The sequence below is a fragment of the Mus caroli genome, unplaced genomic scaffold, assembly GCF_978045245.1.
Source record: "Mus caroli unplaced genomic scaffold, Mus_caroli_1 scaffold_18, whole genome shotgun sequence".
Classification (NCBI taxonomy): Eukaryota; Metazoa; Chordata; class Mammalia; order Rodentia; family Muridae; genus Mus; species Mus caroli.
The window spans coordinates 29,180,418-29,201,459 of record NW_028227273.1 but is presented as its reverse complement, the minus strand read 5'-3'; the positions used below and the strand labels follow the sequence as shown (position 1 = coordinate 29,201,459).

Here is a 21,042-nt window from a genome sequence, read left to right as displayed (position 1 = left end):
CTTGTTAAGGAGGAAATCTTAGACAAAGTTAGTACACAATTTACTCTCTGTGTATCCATGTGTTTTATGAAATCTCATGATTGCTCATGAGTTCAAAGTTAGTATGCATAATATATAATCATATATAAGTGTGTTTGTATATAATAATGTATGTGTCTGTGGTGGTTTGAATATGCTTGACCCAGGGAACAGCATTATTAGGAAGTATGGCCTTATTGGAGTAGGTGTGGCCTTGTTGGAATAGGTGTGTTACTGTGGGTGTGAGCTTTAAGACCCTAGTCCTAGCTGATTGGTAGCCAGTATTCTCCTATCAGCCTTCAGATGATGATCTAGAACTCTCTGCTCCTCCTGCACCATACCTGCCTGGATGCTGCCATGCTAATGCCTTGATGATAATGGAGTGAAACTCTGAACCTATAGGTCAGTTCCAACTAAATGCTGTTCTTATAAGAGTTGCCTTGGTCATGGTGTCTGAACACAGCAGTAAACCCTAACTAAGACAGTATGCAGATGTATAGATATATATATGTAATCATGATTATATACATAGCATATATCGTAGGTTATATGCATAATACTATATATATAACCATGAGTGAGGATTTGAGCATCTTAGGTGCCACAAGAACTATGCTGAGTGAGTCAAAAGCAAAAGCCTCAAAGTCAGTCACATGTGTGCCTCACGCCGACAGCAGTCACACGTGGGAATCGGCGCGTTATATGGCATGCCAGCTCTATTGTTAAAATATTTACATTTTTGGTTATGAAGACATTAAAATTAACATTATTATGTATGTTATTATGCCTTACGTCCTCTTATTAAGAGTAGGCTATGAGGTGGAGGTGTAAAAATAACCCAATTAGTCTCTTAAGAGGACTTTTAAAAATTGATGTCATATTTATTAATAGCTCTTTATAAAAATGAATTGCTCTGGGAGGCCTTTAAATTTTTCATACCTCATTTAATTGCTTTTTGCGGATGAAGCCTCATGTGCTCTTTGCTTTATTTTGCTATCTCGTCTTTGACAAAGGACACAGCCAGTTCCATGTAGCGAGGCTGCCACGGAAGCTGCCTGGGTTGGGAGGTTACAGGGTAGACGTTGGTGAGACCCTGCTCAAGAGTCCACGCAGACCAACGCGCACATCTACGGTCTTCACCGATGTCTTCATAGATCATACTGGGAAGAGTAGTGACATGGTACAACCCGGGTCCACTTCCACAGGATGGTTCCCAGCATCCTCAGATGGGCCCTGACCACAAATGACCTCCGTGAAAGATGAGTTTGACTGCGTCGCTGCTCAGTATGAAAATCTCCCACAGCTCCCTGACCTGATAGATTCTGAGTTGTCCTCGGAACACCCTTCCATACTCTACCTGTGCACCGAGCACACCTTGCCCTGTCCACAGCCCCAAGTCCAGAGAGCACATGCGTTTGCTAAACCATGGTCCAGCCCCAAGTCAGAGTGGGATTTATCTGACCCTCATGAACTTGTTGGTTGTGAAAATGAAGATGGGTACAGATGCTAAGAGCGCACATTCATACTCACTCTAAGACCACCTGATGCAAAGCAATGTGGCAGACTGGGCTCCAGTGATATTCCTTAATATCAGTTCCCCACACAATGAGTGATATTGTTCCTGTGTGACTGCATTCTAAGGTGTCATTATGTGCCCGGGTCAAGACTTCATTTGCCCATATTCAGTAGTCTGTCCAAGTCACTTGCTGTCTTCTATTTCAACACTCGGCAGCAGTGGGATATCGCCTGGTTACCGCACTCAGGAGTCAGGAGTCACTGTCGCCTCTTAAACTCTTGGCAATACTTTGGTGGGTCGCCCCACACGAGATCCCTGGGACAACCCTCATAAAGGGTGAGTCCAACTGTGTCACTAAGCGGTATAAAAGCTTTCAACAGTTCTCTGACCTGATTCCAAGGAACTGCTCAACCGTCCTATCCACACACACACACACACACACACACACACTTCAGAATCTGGATGCAAACCTGCAACTGGCTCCTAAGACCACACCCTGCACCCAGCATAAGGCCACCCTCCATGGTCTTTCCTTGCCTCCTTTTTCTGCAGGAGTCCTACTTGGCAGTCTGTCTCCTGGGCTGTCGGTTCTGTGAGATGGAGCTCACGGTGCCTTTTGTCATCTCTGGAATGTTTCACATACACACACAGTCAGTTCCTGTGGCACCTGCCAGAACTGTCATTTGATCTGTGCTGGCGTGTGGGGCAGGGGAGGTGGGAAGGGAAGATTTCCACACTAATTCTGCCTCCCCCCCCCCTTCATATGCCGATCTGAACGGGCCTGATCGGTGCAACAGAGAGATACCATTAAAAGATGGCGACCCAGAAATCGGCATGTTGGGTTGGTGTCGCTCAGTGGTAGAACTCTTGTAAAAAGGCTCTGGGTTCAATCTGCCACTGAAGGAGAGGGAGGAAGGGTGAGGGTGATAGGAAGGGGAAGAAAAAGCATCCAGGAAACAGGAAAGAGCTTGCACACAAACCTGCCTATGCCTGACATCATATCCATGGACTTATATCTTTCCTAGACCCCATTTTGAGACTGGTCCATCCAATGGAATAGTGCCTTGGCAAGACCGGCACAGATAAACTCCTTTCTGCTGTTGGCACGGAAAGCCGAGTTGTCTTTTGTTTTGTTTTCTTTTTTGGGGGTGTAGGGGGGGTTGGGTTTCTTTTTTCCGAGACAGGGTTTCTCTGTGTAGCCCTGGCTGTCCTGGAACTCACTTTGTAGACCAGGCTGGCCTCGAACTCAGAAATCCGCCTGCCTCTGCCTCCCGAGTGCCGGGATTAAAGGCGTGCGCCACCACCGCCCAGCCCAACTGTCTTGTTGATGCCAAACCTGTCATCTCACCATACAGAGGTGGAAACTCAAACTCCGAGGCCCTCTGACCCAAACTCACCTCTTAGTGTTATCCCGTTGCCTGTCATCTCCACTACAAACTAAACAATTTCTCCATGGCGCACATTTCCTCAGTGGGAGGTCTGTGGAGGCTCTGAGTGCACACCTCCCTCTGTATCTGTCTCTCTGTACTTTGTGGCCACTCTGAAGAAACAGCTTGGCTCACTTACATCACACCCTTTCTGCCAGGATGCTCCACCTCCTTACGGCTCAGAAGCAGTTTGCCAAAATAAATCTTCCCTCAAGTTGTACCTCTCAAGGATTCGTCACGGCAACGGAAGCGTAAGTGACACACTTGTTTGTTTTCAGACCATCATTCTACAGGCCTCAGTTTTTTGTTTTTTTGTTTTTTGTTTTGTTTTGTTTTGTTTTGATAACCCGAGTCTCACACCCACCTCCCGGGAGGAACTGGTAGGAGAGAGGAGAAACTATAGTTCAGGTCAAATAGAAAAAAACAGTTACATCTGGGCTGGAGAGATGGCTCAGTGGTTAACATCACTGGCTGCTCCTTCAGAGGACCCAGGTTCAGTTCCCAGAACCCACATGGCAGCTCACATTTATCTGTCACTCTCAGTTCTAAAGGATCCATTGCCATCAAGGATGCATGTGGTGGCTGGGCAGTGATGGCGCACGCCTTTAATCCCAGCACTTGGGAGGCAGAGGCAGGTGGATTTCTGAGTTCAAGCCCAGTCTGGTCTACACAGTGAGTTCCAGGACAGCCAGGGCTACACAGAGAAACCCTGTCTCAAAAAACAAACAAACAGACAAACAATCAAACAAACAAACAAGGATGCATGTGGTGAATATATCTGTGCATGCAGGCAAAATAACTGTACACATAAAATGAAGTAAATAAATCTTAAAAAAAAAAGTCACATCAAAGCCATCAGAGAAGACCAGCAGGCTCTTAGCAACCATGGGCACAGAAATAAATATATCAGGTAAAATCACGGGATACAATTCTTCCATTCAGACATGATGCTGGAGAAGGAGCCAAGACCAACAGTTCTACATCTGAATCCACAGGCAACAGGAAGAAAGTGAGATACTGTCCTGGCTTGAGCATAAGAAACCTCAAAGCCATAAGATACAATTTGCTAAACGCATGAAACTGAAGAAGAACGAAGACCAAAGTGTGGACACTTTGCCCCTTCTTAGAATTGGGAACAAAACACCCATGGAAGGAGTTACAGAGACAATGTGTGGAGCTGTGACGAAAGGATGGACCATCTAGAGACTGCCATATCTGGGGATCCATCCCATAATCAGCTTCCAAACGCTGACACCATTGCACACACTAGCAAGATTTTGCTGAAAGGACCCAGATATAGCTGTCTCTTGTGAGACTATGCCAGGGCCTAGCAAACACAGAAGTGGATGCTCACAGTCAGCTATTGGATGGATCACAGGGCCCCCAATGGAGGAGCTAGAGAAAGTACCCAAGGAGCTAAAGGGATCTGCAACCCTATAGGTGGAACAACATTATAAACTAACCAGTACCCCTGAGCTCTTGACTCTAGCTGCATATGTATCAAAAGAGAAGCCATCAGAGAAGACCAGCAGGAAAGAGAGGCCCATTGGACTTGCAAACTTTATATGCCCCAGTACAGGGGAACGCCAGGGCCAAAAAGTGGGAGTGGGTGGGTAGGGGAGTGGGGGGGAGGGTATGGGGGACTTTTGGGATATCATTGGAAATGTAAATGAGGAAAATACCTAATAAAAATAAATAAATAATGGGAAAAAAAAAGAAACCTCAAAGCCTACCCCCAGTGACAAACTTTCCTTAAACAAAGCCACACCCACTCTAACAAGACCACACCTCCAAACAGTGCCACGCCCTATGGGTCTATGGGGGCCGTTTTTGTTCAAACTCCCACAAGGGTTCAGCAATGAGTGTGCTTGCTATTCAAGCCTGCCAATCTAAATTCAGTCCCTGGAACGCATGGGAGGATCAAAGAACTGACTCCTGAAAGCTGCCTTCTGGGGCTGGCGAGATGGCTCAGCAGGTAAGAGCACTGACTGCTCTTCTGAAGGTCCTGAGTTCAAATTCCAGCAACCACATGGTGGCTCACAACCACCCATAATGAAATCTGACGCCCTCTTCTGACACCTTCTTCTGGTGCATCAGACGTCAGCTACAGTTATACTTACATATAATAAAATATATCTTAGAGAGCTGGAACAAGCAGGGACCGAGTGAGCAGAGTTGACCGAAGTGAGCAGAGGTCCTAAAATTCAATTCCCAACAACCAAATGAAGGCTCCCAACCAACTGTACAGCTACAGTGTACTCACATAAATACATACATGCAGCCGGGCGTGGTGGCGCACGCCTTTAATCCCAGCACTCGGGAGGCAGAGGCAGGCGGATTTCTGAGTTCGAGGCCAGCCTGGTCTACAAAGTGAGTTCCAGGACAGCCAGGGCTACACAGAGAAACCCTGTCTCGAAAAACCAAAAAAAAAAAAAAAAATACATACATGCATACATACATGCATTTATACATACATTAAAAAAAGATAAGAAAAAAAAAGTTGGTTTTTGGCCCCCATGCTCCCTCAGTGACACAGGCACTTCCACACTTGGACACACATAACACCACACACACACACACACACACACACACACACGAAGAAATGAGGACAGAAGGCCAGGTGGGAGAGGGGCTATGTAAATATTCCGAAATCTGAAAAACACCAGAGTAAGGACTACTTTGTCCCTAAGCATTTTAGGCGAGTGTTACTGCGCTTGTAATTTGTCTTTCCCTCCTTCCCAAGAAGATGCATGCTTCCACGGTGATGATTAGCCCTGTCAACCAGACACAACGTAGAATCTCCTCGAAAGAAAGCCTTAATTAGGCGTGTCTGTGGGCAAACGTCTTCTTTGCCTTAACTGATGTAGGATGGTCCCTGTCCCCCATGAGGCTAGGCGGGGCGTTCTGGTAGCAGCCCAGGGAAGGTTTTTCCTTCTTTGCTACCTTCACCTTCACCGAGTTGTTCCCACTGCTGACTCCTTCACTGACATCACAAAGAGGTCCTTTAGATTTCCAACACGGACTGAAGAGAAGCATCTCTCCGGGAATCCCGCCAGGCTCAGGACGGGACTACTGGGGCACCCAGTCCTATGGACTGACCGAATTCTCACCCTCTCCAGAGTGAGACTGGAGAGGACTCACACTCACTGTTGGACTATTCAGACCATGTCTTGTCAAACCGATCCAATAGTTCTTCTTCGGGCGTACATTCATTCTACTGGGTCTGTGCCCCTAGCGCGGTGGTTCTCAACCTGTGGGTCGCGACCCCTCTAAAGGCCACCGGAAAACTTGGATCTTGACAATTCATGACCGTGGAAAATCACAGTTGTGAAATGGCTGGGAGTCACTACAACATGAGGAACTGTACCAAAGGGTCACAGCATTAGGGTGAGAAGCCCTGCTCTAGAGAATCCTGACTAACACAGCTCCACGTGACCAAATTTCTGTGTCTGTTTTCTTCAGACACACCACCACCTAGCACCCAAAGCTAAGAAATATTTTTTTTTAATGAATGCCATAGAAGTAACTAGGAAAGTGTTTTGATATTATATCACGCATGATCACAGAATACTAAGACTGGGCAGAATCATTTGTGTTAAATCTCACCCACACAAAGCAGCAATGAGGAAGGGATCGGGCAGACCCAGATGTTGGGACTTTTGGACACACAGCCTGGAGTCTGCAAAAGTGCTAATGTCACTCACGGGGCACGGTGGTGCATGGTTTAATCCCAGCACTAGGGAGGCAGAGGCGCACAGATCTCTGTGAGTTCAAGGCCAGCCTGGTCTACAGAGTGAGTTCCAGACAATGCCTCTAAATAAATAAATACACAAATAAAGACACTTGCCGGTGTCGCTGGGACAAAAGGGGTGGAGCTTTTTTTTTACAGGAAAACTGTCTTAATGAGCCACCACACTTAAATCACTCTGACTTGATCTTGGATGCTTTACAACAGCTGTCACAGCTGTCACAACTGTCAGGAACACCTGAGCACGGATGATGTATTTGATCCTATCGTTGTAGCTGTAACTATGTGGAGGTCAGACGGTGACTTAGCATGTACATATCCTTTGCCTTGAAATTATATGCTTGGGGGTGACTCCAGCTGAGACTCCTAGCAGTGGGGTCCTGAAGTGGCCACTTCCTGTATCCAGGCAGGACTCCCAGTGGAAGGGTAAGGACATCAAGACACCCACAAAGCCTTTGACCCCAAATGCTTCCTGCCTACAGAGATGTGTGGGGACAGAGATAGAACAGAGAAAGAGGGAATGGTCAGGCAATGACTGCCCCAAACTGAGACCCATCCCATGGGCAAGAACCAATCCCCGACACTACTAAAGATACTTGGCCTTCACATGGGTTTCCCAAACAACTGGAGGAGGGGCTGTCCCTGAACCTGTTGCCTGCCTGCCTGTAGATCCCAACCCCTAAATGGTCAGCCTTGTCCGGTCTCAGTGGGAGAGGATGTGCCAGAGGACGGCTTCCTCTTCTAAGGGGAATGGGGGAAGGACTTACATGAGTGGATATTGGGAGGAGAGGAAGGGCTGATATTGGGTTGTAAAGTGAATTAATAAGCAGACTGGAGAGATGGCTCAAAAGTTAAGAGCACTGACTGCTCTTCCAGAGGTCCTGAGTTCAATTCCCAGCAACCACATGGTGGCTCACAACCATCTGTAATGGGATCCAATGCCCTTTTCTTGTGTGACTGAAAACAGCTACAGTGTACTCAAAGACATAAAATAAATCAACCTTCTTTTAAAGAGTGAATAAATAAATAAATTTAATTTTAAAAAGTAAAACATAGCCGGGCATGGTGGCGCACGCCTTTAATCCCAGCCCTTGGGAGGCAGAGGCAAGAGGATTTCTGAGTTCGAGGCCAGCCTGGTCTACAGAGTGAGTTCCAGGACAGCCAGGGATACACAGAGAAACCCTGTCTCGAAAAACCAAAATAAATAAATAAATAAATAAATAAATAAATAAATAAATAAAATAATAATAATAATAACAATAATATGCACACTAGAGCTGCAGCAGAGACCCCAGCATCCTGAGATGACTGCCAAGCAGTAACTCTGGAGTAGCCCTGGCCTGAGCCCATGAGATGTGTGTGCTACCCATGACGGAGCTGGAGAAATGGAGCCCTTCCGAGCTGAGCTTTTTGTACTGCTGGACTTTGGTTTTATTTTGATTTGCTTATAACTGTGCCATGATTCATCCCTCTTGGATACTGTAGGAAATTTTGTAAGTTATTTTTTATTTTATAGGAGCCCACAGTTGAAACACTTTTTTAAAGAGACTGAATATTTTAGAAAGACTTGAGACTGAATGTTTTAAAGAGATTGAACTTTTAACATGTTTGACTTTTTAAAGGCTTTAGTAATCTTAAAGGTTTCAGTGTTTAATACTGTGATATTCATTTTAATGTGTCATCTTGGAGACAAATAAGAAAGAAACAGTTCTAGTTGAATGGTGATATGCTTGTGTAACAAGTTGACAAAGGGTCAGTCGTGCCGGCTAGTTTTCTGTCAACTTGATACAAGCTAGAGTCATTTGGGAAGAGGAACTCTCAATTGAGAAAATGTCTCCATAAGATTGGCCTATTGGCAACTTTGGGGGTTTGCTTGTTTAGTAATTGAACCTGGGCAGATGGTTCTGGGGTGTATAAGAAAGCAGGCTGAGAAAGGTTTAAAGAACAAACCAGTAAGTAGCACCCCCTCCATGGCCTCTGCTTCAGTTCCAGCCTCCAGGTTCCGGCCCTGACTTCCTTCAATGATGGAGTATGACCTGGAGTTATAAGATGACATTAACCCTTTTCTCCTCATGCCCCTCTTAGTCATGGTGTTCTATCACAGCAGAAGAAACCCTCAGTAAGGTGTCTCAGTTAGGGTTTTACTGCTGTGAACAGACACCAATGGCCAAGGCAACTCTTACAAGGACAACATTTCATTGGGGCTGGCTAACAGGTTCAGAGGTTCAGTCCAGCATCATCAAAGCAGGAATATAGCGGCATCCAAGCAGGCATGGTGCAGGCAGAACTGAGAGTTCTACATCTTCATCTGAAGATTGCAAGTGGAAGACTGACTTCCAAGCAGTCAGGATGAGAGTCTTAAGCCCATGCCCACAGGGACACACCTACTCCAACGAGGCCACCCCTAATAGTGCCACTCCCTAGGCCAAGCAGATACAAACCATCACATAAGGCGACAGCCTCAGTGGCAATGGAGACCCCAGGATATTGGAGCTGCCAGGGCCAGGGAAAGATGACCTAGGACAGCAAAGGGTTATATGTGCAACCAACCTAAGCCTATGAAACGAGCTATTTATTACACAGATGGAAGACCTGGAGAAGCAAAATTGCCCACGCCTTTTGGGGCCCAGGAGACCATAGGTGAGTTCCAGATTCTGAACTACAGAACATGTCTTCTGGTTTAGCTTTTTTGTTTGTTTTGTTTTTTGAGACAAGGTATCTCTACATAGCCTTGCCTGTCCTGGAACTCACTATGCAGGCCAGGCTGCCCTCAAATTTACAGAGATCTACCTACCTTTGCCTCCTGAGCATTGGATTAAGGGAATGTGTCATCATACCATGCTTTAGTCTTTTTTGTTGTTTTTGTTTTTGTTTTTGTTTTTGTTTTTGTTGTTTTCGAGGCAGGGTTTCTCTGTCTAGCCCTGGCTGTCCTAGAATTCACTCTGTAGACCAGGCTGGCCTCGAACTCAGAAATCCACCTGCCTCTGCCTCCCGAGTGCTGGGATTAAAGGTGTGCGCCACCACGCCCAGCTCCATGCTTTCGTCTTAATATGTTTCTTCTTGTGCCCTGGTTCTTCCATTCCGGGATAAGAAGTATTCACTCCTTGAGTTTACATTTCTTTTCTTTTTTCTTTTCTTTCTTTTTTTCATTTCACAGGAGCATACAGATTAGAGATTTTGGATTTGTTTAAAAAGACAATAACGGATTGACCTGTCCCCCAAAATCCCTTTTTTCCCCAAACTGCCTTGGGTAGAAGTATTTTTATCACAGCAACACAACGGAACTAGCACAGAGTGATAAGGAGAGAGGCCAGTAGGAGTGTGACTGCCGATTATCTCCCTAGACAAGAGGACACATAAAGAATAGGCTGCTTGAAGAGGCCTGTTCTGAGTGCCTGTTGGGGCAAAGTGCTGCACCAGCTCTTCCGGCCCCATCCGTGGTAGAGTGGTCACTCAACAGGCAGCACAGATAGCTGTGTGCACACAACGTGGCACCCATAGCCCATATCCATGGTGTGGTGTTGGAATTGTCACCCGATGCAGTGAGAGATAATGGGGGTTGAGGGAGATACAACAGAGGCGGGGGGAAAAAAGGAATCTAGACACCCTCTCTGATCAGAGAGGATCTGTGCAAGCCCTTACTGTAAGGCTTTGATACGAAAGAAGAATGGCAACTCTACCCCAATACAACCTCTCTCCCACTGGCCATGCCACATGTCTGCCGTTTGCAATTTCTCATCCCTGCATTCTTTCTACCAACAGTTGACGCAGTCAGAAAGCCAGTGCCACTGTTTGGGGGAACTCTACAGATACAAGAACAATAAACCAGATCTTTGTTTCCCAGTGTATCCAGTCGTTGAGTATTTTGTTATATGGAAACAGCAAACAGCCTGATAGATAGTTATAGTGTGAGGTTGGAATTGTCACCTGATGCTCTGGGAGATAATGGGGCTTAAGTGAGATATGTAGGTAAATACTTGTTTATTCTAACTTATGGTCATGTGCATTTATTCCAGGTAACTCCCAACAAATCACAGAACCTTATCTGATGCTTTCCATATCAGAGAGCTCAATACGTCGCAGAGCAATCCACTTGACATCACATGGCTCTGATTGCTGTACTTGGAGGTAGAACCCTGTTCTCACTGTGGGTCCTAATGCCCCCCTTGCAACCATGAAGCCCTACCCTGTCACAAGCCCTGCACACATCTACACTCCCATAGCCTGGATGTCTCACGAAAATCCTGGGTGTGTGTGCATGCTCTTTTGGTGAGACACCAGATAACATACTAACAAAGGCTGTGGAGGAAGAAAAAGCCGGGAAGCCCTCAGCTGCACTCTTAATACTCCCTTGGCTTCTGAGGAAGTAGCAGAAGTCTCTAAACTGTTGTCAAGACAACCAAAGCACAAACACAAATCTCTTTGGGATCCCATCAGGAAGCAGTTTTTTAGCATACATGCCCAAAATAAATAGGCTACTCCTCCCCCTCCTCTTCGCTCTGTCTCCTGCTCTTGCCACATGGCAGTATGCGCTAAAAATGCTAACTGGGAAGCTTTCCACCTTTGAGGTTAGGACAACTGCTGCAATATTTTTGTGTGTGTGTGCTTGAAAATGTACATTGGGCGGTGTTGTTTTTTAAAGTGTCCTGTTTCGTAATACTAGTTCAGATTCCATGGTGGGATGGCCTGGCACATGACTGGCAAAGCTGAGACCTACTTGGGTATCCGCGGACCTCTGCCTGGTGCAGTCCGGCATGCTAACTCTCCGGGGCTAGCTTCCACAGTGTGCCCCACTGATCCCCAAGGGAGAGCATTCACAAGGCTGGCTACGATGTCCCCATGTGGCATAAAAGGAGAAAGCCCACACGTGTATAACAGGTAGAAAACAAAAACCCAGGGCTGGTGAGATGGCTCAGCGGTTAAGAGCGCTGACTGCTCTTCCAAAGGTCCTGAGTTCAAATCCCAGCAACCACATGGTGGCTCACAACCATCCGTAACGAAATCTGATGCCCTCTTCTGGAGTGTTTGAAGACAGCTACAGTGTACTTACATATAATAAATAAATTAATTAATTAATTAAAAAAGAAAACAAAAACCCTTAAGGTTCTTGAGCCCTTGACTTTGCAAGATTGTTACGCTACCAGAGTATCCCACCATGGAGCACTTATCAAAAAGAAACAGAGTCAGACACACCAAGTACACAGTAGGAGCTCCAAGGTTCTAGGCAAGGTTCCTAGGGACACGTAAAGAGACCGTGCCATCTGGCCCACTCTCACTTTACCTGACTCAATGACCCTGATGCCAGAAGATAAAGCCTCCAAGCCAAAGGCAGGAGCCTGAGACTATAGCAAAGAGTCACCAGCAGGGATCCAGCCTAAAAACAGCCTGTGCCTTGAGCAGGAAGCCTGTCTTCCAACAAGTGACCAAGCACAAAGACTAGCCACCAAGCCTCTCCAGCAAGGGTAAGCCTTTGCTATGCAGTAAAGACACCCTGCCACCTTCTAGGCAACTGAGGGGAAAGCTGGCAGGGTATAGATCACACTAAGGCTTCAGGGGCTGTGTGGCATCGCTTTAAAACAAAACAAGAAGCTGAGTGTCAGCTACATGCTCCACACCACCCTGAGCAGACACACCTGACCATGACAACAGGGGCCTAGGATTTCTGCTTAAAATCCTAAAAGGACCATAGGACTCATCATAGACTCTATCATCAGGCCCCAGGGATCTCTCAAATCCAGACAGTATGCCAAGGCCATGAACTGCATTTAAAGGCCATCTTAGACATACAGCCAGCATATTTAGACAGGTAGCTAGAGATGCATACACCCTGTCACCCTGTCACATCTGGCCCAGAAAAAGACCATCCAAGAGAAGCCCAGGAGCTTAAGGACTAGTGCTCAGGATGGACAGCTCACGTGCTCTTTGAAATAAAATATCTTCTGACCTTGGTAACACTAAAATGTGTAGCAAGCTACCTTCAAAGCAGAGTACAGCTGATGTGGAATGTGATGAATAATGTCTCAAAACTTACAGAAATGCCTTCTTTCTCTGTTACAGCATCCTCCACCACCCCCCAGGTTCAAATTCCTATCGATAGGGCCATCATAAAGAGGCCACAAATCAAAATAAGGCACCTGCAAACAAGACGTCCTGTGGAGATTGTTTTGTTTGTGGAGATGGGGAGAAAAAGAAAAGTTTCTCTAGTTCCCTCATCTCATCTTGGCATCTCTAGCATCATCGCAGACCAGCAGGAAATGGTCTCACACACCCACACACACCCACACACACATACCACACATACACACCACACACACACCACATACACATACACACACCACACACATACACACCACACACATACACACACACCACACACATACACACATACCACACACATACACACACTACACACATACATACACACCACACTACACACACACACACACCACACACATATATACACACACATACACACCACACACACACATACATACATACACATCACACACACACCACACTCATACACACACATATACACACCACACACACACACCACACACACACACCACACACACACACCACACACATACACCACACACACACGCCATAAGAGACCATTCAGTACCAGTTCTCTGCCTTCAAAGCCAAGGGAATGAATGATATGTCCAGTCTACAATTAAACCACTCATTCAGCCCTTCCACACCCTGGGGCAGAAGACAGGCCAGGCCTCCTGACTCCTGGTTCTGAGTCCTTGCCACACTCATCACTGTCCCGATAGGACACTGAAACTAAAAATTAAAGGTGATGTCATTGAGACTGTGCCTGGGCACCTAGGTGGATTGCAAAGGAGGTGGTGTAACTCACCTCCTAGAGCCAAAAATGTTTCCTGTTTCAACGTTCCCCATGGCTAACTGTTACATGCCCCTCGCACCAACACTTCCTCTTCTTTGGGGCCTGCTATTCCTTCGAAATCTTCAAAGGCCTTTCTCCCATGGGATTCCTAAGTCTGGACTACTGGACAGCCCCGCAGATATGAAGCCTGCTACTCTGACACCGAAAGTTCAAAGGAGAGAGAACTCCAGGAGCAGCATCCTTCCGGGCCTCCTGGGTGAGAAGCCCCGGGGAGGCCTTGCTTGACACTGAAGGGGAAGAAAAAGCCCTTGCCAGAAGCCCTGGGATTCTCCACCAATCACTAGCTAAGGGGAAGTGCCAAGGGCAGTGTGAGGATCCATCGGGGGCCCAGGTGAAACCACAAGCCCCTGGTGCACCGGATCCTAATCCACAATCATCGCCTGTATTCACCTCCATAACCATCCTGGTTAGCATTTCTTTGAGGAGAAGGAATGTGGTCCTACTCTTTTATTTAGGAAATACTTTTCCTTGCAGTGCCAGATTTGCCAACTTCAAGGGCGGTATGCCCAGTGATAATGCCAAAGACTACAGAAGACTGCAGAGAACATGGCTTATAACATTAGCTCTTATTTAGGAAGACTTCCGGAATTTGTTGTGGGTAGCCCCAAGGAAATGACCCCCAAACACGGAATCCCCTGGGGGGCAGATTTCAAGGGACAGCGCAGTGTTCCGGAGTTTGTCAGTCTGACCCTCCAGTCTCGAAGTTTGGATGTTGTTTCTTTGTTTCTGACTGCTTTTATATTCCTTGGGACTAAGACTCGTTTTGGAAGAGGAAGGGTGTTGGGGGCGGGTTGTTTCTCATCCTGCTTCATTTTCATCCACTGCACGGAAAGTGTGCTGAACACACAGTTCATACAGAGTTTGCTCTTAATGCTTCGCAGTCTGGCCAAAACCCCGGTACTCCCTCCCTTGCTTGGAAGGATTGGTTTGTTGGTTTGTTTTCGGAGAGAATAAAGCAATTGCCACCACTACTCCCTACCTACTCCCGCAGGAGGCAGAGGAAAACCTAACTTAAAACACTCCTCGGGGAGGGAGCCACCAGTGGCAGAGGCAAGAGCCCTAGGGGCCCAGGGGCTGCATGACCCGCTGTCCTCTGGTCCTCAACAATCCCCCCACCTCCCAACCCCTCCACCCCGCCCTGCCCGACCCGCCGCCTGGCGAGCCCCAAGGTTGCCAGATACCCGGCCGCAGATGCAGCGATCGGGGGCGCTCGGCGGGCGGAGGCGGCTGGTGCGGGGCGCGGGATGGAGCGCGCGGGAGGCGGGCAGCGCAGAGACAATGGCGCGCAGAAGCCGGGATCCCCCGTAGGATGGCTCCAGGACTCACCCCGAGAAGACACACTTTGAGCTCCCGTATCGCCATCATGTGCTCTGGGTCGGGCCGGGCCGGGGCTCAGCAGCATCGTCCGGGCCGCACCGCGCCCAGCCTGCGTCCTGCCGTCTCCCAGGACTCTCGCTGGCCGTGGGGCGGAACCGCCGAGGCGGCTATTTCTGGGCCTCGGCCTCCGCTGTCGGTCACGTGCTGCCGGCCGGCTCCTCCCGTCGCGTCAAGTCTAGCCTAGCCGCCGGGCTTCGGCTCCGCCCGGGCCCCGGTCCGCTTCGGCCTCCAGTGACCACCTAACATCTGACTTGTGGGCAGATCGTCCCCTTCCGTGATCAGCTCTGAGCCCGACTGTGCACCACTTGCCCTGGACACACGACCCGTCGCGTCATAAAGAGCCATTGGTACAGTTTACTGCTGTTGACTGTGGTCCCAAGGAAGCACTTCCAAGTCCCTGGGTAATCCCACCATAAAGTGACTCTGACCTCCAGATGCAAGAAACATTGGCAAGGGACCGGGATGAGGGGAGGAAAGGGTGAACTTGTCCCTTCTAATACCCAGGCTTCAAATCACTTCCTCCCAACACTTCGCTTTACTCTGCATGCATTCTTTTCTGTATGCAGCAAAGGATGACTCAAGGATGATTCGAGAAGCAGTCAGTTGTTTTGGCTTCCAAAACTGGAGCACCAGGGCCTAGGAAAAGAGAGGTGCACTCTGGAGAGGAAGCCCCCTTTCTCCACGTAAAAAAATCCTACAGCTATGTGGGCAGGAGCCCAGCCACAAGTACAGCCACAACTGGGGGGCTGGCAACCCTTCTGCAGACTCCTCTACTAGGAAACTGAGGCTACGTGCAGTGTCACACAGAGGGGCCATGCCCTCTGGTCTTTGTATGGTCTGGTGTTCCTCCAGCCTCTGGGATGACTTCATTTGTTGCTGTGTAGAAATGACAGCTCTTTAAGAATAATCTAAATTTACTGGTACCACTAATTGTAAGCATGTGTTTTAAACAACAACACTGGACTTCGCTCAGTTGGGAAAGTGCTTGCCCAGCATGCCTGGGTTTGAACCCCTGCCCAGCAGGCATGATAGCTGTTAGAAGGCTTGATCCAGACAACCTGGAAATAAAACAGAAGCCCTTTAATGAGAACAGCGAAGAGCAGTTACCTGGCCTGTTCACTTTGGCCCGAGGATTTATTTAAGTACAGACGCACCAGAAGAGGGCATCAGATCTCATTACAGGTGGTTGTGAGCCACCATGTGCTCACACGTGGTTGCTGGGATTTGAACTCAGGACCTTCAGAAGAGCAATCAGTGCTCTTAACCGCTGAGCCATCTCTCCTGCCTGAAAGCCAGTTTTAAGAAGTGTTTAAAGGTTTGAAGTATATGGACGTCTTGTCTGCATGTACATCTGTACACCAGAAGAGGGCATTGGTGAGCTACATTTGTGAGTTGCCATGTGGAGGTTGGAGTTCGGGACCTGGGATCTGAACTCAACATCTTTGGAAAATCAACCAGTGCTCCTAACTGCAGAGCCATGTCTCCAGGCCCCCAAAGCAAGTTTTAACAAAGCATTCTGCAGCCTCAGTTCTCTGGCCTCTCTCATAACTTGTCACACCTGATCAATGGCTCCTGCCATCTTCTCCCCTGTGGTTATCTGGCAGGCCAGATAGAAGCTACTCAGGCCCGAAGTGGCCTCTCAGGGTGAGAAATTCCAAAGCAAGGTCCACAGAAAGAACTCTAGAACCCTGGAGTCAAAACCGGTCCCAGAACAAACTTGCAATCAATTAAATTACCCAGAGTAGCAGGGACTTTGTGTCAAAGTACAGGTTCATAGAAGTCTACTTATCCAGACTGAATTGATCAAAAAGTAGTCATGTGGACACAGGTCTGATTCAAGATCTCTTTTGTGTCAGTATCTCTCCTTGATTCAGCATCCAAGGACAGCCAGCTCTGTGTGGGCAGGCTGAAGACAGGCTACCCGACATTGCCTAGTCCCCACACAATACCGCCTCTATGCTCGGGTTTGCTTAGCTGACAACTGTTAGACCCAGTTGCAGACACCTTGGCCAGACCTCTTCCTGCCTTCCCTGGTACCTACAGGTTCCGTAACAAGTAGGATCTGACCCTTCGTACTCAAGTGTGCCCCTTGTAAAGCTGAGGTATGTTTTTCTTTTATTACTTCCTGTGGACTGAGGGTGACTCATGGAACTGCAGGGCGTGCTGACGAGCGGTGGACTCTGCCCAGAAGGACAAGCACAGACAAAATGACCACCTGTCCCCTTCATCTTTCCAGCACTTCTCTCCTTCTCTTCTCTTCTCCACTACTCTGAGTGTCTAAGATGCACTAAGATGTGGTTTTTAGACTCCCCTAAAAGGTCCCCTGCCCAAGCTGGGCTGGCCTCATGGAGAATTATTCCAACCTGTTGGTCTTCTCAACTCATGAACCCACTAAAAACATCCTCTTTCCTAACTCACTGTAGTCAAGTTTCTTGCGGGTGGGGAGTATGGCTTGAAGTTTTTTTGTTTGTTTGTTTGCTTGCTTGCTTGCTTGCGGCTGCTGCTGTTTGTTTGGGAGACAGAATCTTGAAGAGCCCAGGCTGACCTCAGACTCACTGTGTAACTGAGGCCAGCCTCAAGCTCTCCATGATTTTGCCTCATCTCCTCTGGTACTGGGATGTCAGCACGTGCCACCACACCTGGCTTCTTTGTGGTAAAGTCTTGCTTTCTGCCTCATGTGACAACACTAGTCTTGTCTAGTGACAACACTAGACATGTTCATGGGTTTATTCTCTTCCTCACTGGGTTCTCCCCCTGGACACTTTGATATGGCCTCGTAAAAACCAGAGATCCACTGGGCATGGTGGCACACGCCTTTAATCCCAGCACTTGGGAGGCAAAGGCAGGCAGATTTCTGAGTTCGAGGCCAGCCTGGTCTACAGAGTGAGTTCCAGGACAGCCAGGGCTACACAGAGAAACTCTGTCTCAGGAGAACAAAACAAAGTAGCTGAAAGTTCAAAGTGGACAGCTTAGGCCCAGACCCGACTGACCTTCTCTTCCAGCACCTTGCTAGGGCAAGAGTGCTTGTGCGAACAGCTCTTAGCTCAAAAAACCAACAGGCAACTCAGTGGTCAGTTTCATTCCTACAATAACTCACTGAAGCAAGACTGAAGAAAGACATGGAGTGACTGCTCTCAGAGGACCTAGGAGGATGCCTGCTGTGGTAAATCTACACCCAAATATGCCCTGGCAATGAAAACATAACTCCATTAATATGAAGACATGCTGAGTCCCTAGATTGGGCAGATAATATGAAGACATGCTGTGCTCCTAGACTGGGCAGATCTACCGCTACACTATCATCTTCCACATCTATGAGACCACTTAGAACTTGGGGTTTCTCCAGGCCATGTGCTACTGCTCTGTTTTTCTTCTTCTTCCTCCTCCTCTGCGTCCTCTCCCTCTTCCATTTTCTCCTTCTTCTCTCTCCACCTTCCTCTCCATGTTCCCTTTTATCTGCCCAATCATCAGCTCTCCTTTATTTTACAAATTAAGATGGGAAGCAGGTTTACAGGAAATCAACTGAGTGCTGACTCATTCCTGGTTCACAGCCACTCCCTGGAGAAAGGAATTAATATCAAATGTAATTACCCCCAAGGCTATCCACAATTGATGCCTTTACCCCCTTGTCAGTCAGTCTTCCAATAATCTAAGAACTTCCCACCAGACCCTACCCCTTAAAGTCCCACCGTCTACAAGCATCATCACAATAAAACTCTCCTAACACAGCACAGATCTGAAAAAGTTCTGATATAATTTAAGCAGGTATATATATAAAAAAAAGCAGTGGTATTTTAGTTAGGGTTTTGTTGAAGATTGGTTCTAATGCTTTGATTCGATTGGGAATGTGCGTGTCCAAATGCTAAAGGTCCTCCCCCCCCCCCGTTGGTTTTTGATTGATTAATCAAGATGCCAGAGGCCAGTGGTTGGGTAAAGGGAGATGGGGCAGGACCCTTAGAGTTGCATGGGTTAGGACACAGTGGGGAGGAGACAGAGGCTCACCATGATTCAGTGGGAGACAGGAGAGATTTAGAGCTGCAGGAGAGAGCTAAGGAGCTATGTAAAAATTCAGGTAAGGGGCCACTGGCCACTTCTCCGATTGGGCCTGGGGTAGCAGGGAAGGTTTAGGAGTGCCCAACCTTTGAGGTAGCCAAAGCATTTTAAAATTAATTGGTGTGTGTGTGTGTGTGTGTGTGTGTCTGTCTGTCTGTCTGTCTGTCTTCCATTCAAGAATCCAGAGTTCCTGGGTTGAAAGCACGTGACCTGCCACACATAAAACAGAGTAGCTAAAACTCCTGCTATGGGGTTTCATTGCTATGAAGAGATATCATCACCATGGCAACTCTTTTTTTTTTTTTTTTGGTTTTTTTGAGACAGGGTTTCTCTGTGTAGCCCTGGCTGTCCTGGCACTCACTTTGTAGACCAGGCTGGCCTCGAACTTAGAAATCCGCCTGCCTCTGCCTCCCGAGTGCTGGGATTAAAGGCGTGCGCCACCACGCCGGGCGCAACTCTTATAAAGGGCAACATTTAATTGGGGCTGGCTTACAGTTTTAGCTGTTTAGTCCATTATCATCATGGCATGGCAGCATCCAGGCACACAGGGTACTTGAGGAGCTAAGAGTTCTACATCTTTTTATTTATTTATTTATTTATTTATTTATTTTGGTTTTTCGAGACAGGTTTTCTCTGTGTAGCTCTGGCTATCCTGGAGCTCACTTTGTAGACCAGGCTGGCCTCGAACTCAGAAATCCGCCTGTGCTGGGATCAAAGGCGTGCGCCACCAGCCCTCCACCCCGACCCCCACCCCACCCACGCTGAGTTCTTCATCTTGATCAGCAGGTAGCAAGGAGAGACTGTGTTCCACCCAGGTGTAGTTTAATCACAGGAAGACCTCAAAGCCCATCCCCACAGTGACACAATTCCTCCAATGAGGCCACACCCATACCAACAAAGCCCCACCTACTCCAACAAGGCCACACCTCCTCAGAGTGCTGCTCCCTGGGCCAGGCGTTCAAATGGAGGTCAAGCCTATTCAACCCACCACAGAAGTATAACTGACAATGTGCCCAATAATGGATCACAACATGCAAGCTTTTCTCATTAGCACTTTGTAAAATGAAAAGTCAGTGTACTAAAAATGGATTCTACTTTTACGCTGCATCAAGGTCTCTGGACCTTGCCCTGAAAGGCTTTTCCTCCCCATAGGAGCTGTTTTCACAGGACTTAGTCACAGATAACCAGGCCCAGGTTTTAGTAGCCTTCTCCCAAGCTTGCAGCTTCTTCCTCAATTACCTTGTGTGCAGAGGGCTCAGTGGACCCCTGGGGGACAACCGTGAGCCATGTGCCCTGTGCCATCTTTCTGTACACTAAGCACAGATGACCCTAAGGGCACACAAGCAAGATCTCACCAAGCACAGAACTCAATGCTGAGAGCAAAGACAGGGCAAACCTTGGAAAACAAAATCCGGTACTGTATACAACAGCCACATTACACCAGTATAAGAACACCAAGCAAGACTGTAAACACACTCTAATAGCCTTCCATTCTGGGACCCCTTGGCTTGGTTGGCACTGCTTGCCTCCTGATGACTTCTAGTTCACATAAAGCCGACTGATAACAATGCCATAGACAGGGTGAGATCTAAACTCCCTGACAGACCCAGCGATGCCTTCCCCATGCCGGAAGTCTCAGCCCAACAGGTAGAGCCTGGAGCTACTCAAGAGTTCATCCCAAAGTCGCTGCTCATAACTCAGATGAAGAAGTACTAAGTCTGTTTTCAGTGAACCTAGGGCTGGACAGACACACGGGTGATTATCTGTCCGTATGGGAAGTTGAGAGTCCTCTGTTTCAGAGGTTTTAAAATTATCTGGCACATTCGGAAGTGACTCCTTTCTATAGCTTGCCCAGGAATCGTTTTTCATGCAGGACCTTCATCCACTTCATGATGATGTCCAAACAGCATTTGGGTTCTATAGCTCTGGAGGGCTTAGATCACAGCTTGTCATAGTATGGTCTCGGAATCACGAGCCGTTTGTATGAGAG

At 47.7% G+C, this 21,042-nt stretch overlaps 1 protein-coding gene across 1 annotated transcript in view; it reads right to left on the bottom strand.

The window, feature by feature from the left end:
- The window catches only part of Rab31 (RAB31, member RAS oncogene family), a 127,096-nt gene extending 111,812 nt beyond the window's left edge, over nt 1–15,284 (bottom strand). The window contains exon 1 of the mRNA XM_021149583.2: nt 14,949–15,284. Within this exon, the coding sequence (XP_021005242.1) occupies nt 14,949–14,987 (39 nt within the window). The 5' untranslated portion in view covers nt 14,988–15,284. The remainder of the gene's footprint in view (nt 1–14,948) is intronic.
- Between the last annotated feature and the right edge of the window lie 5,758 nt (nt 15,285–21,042).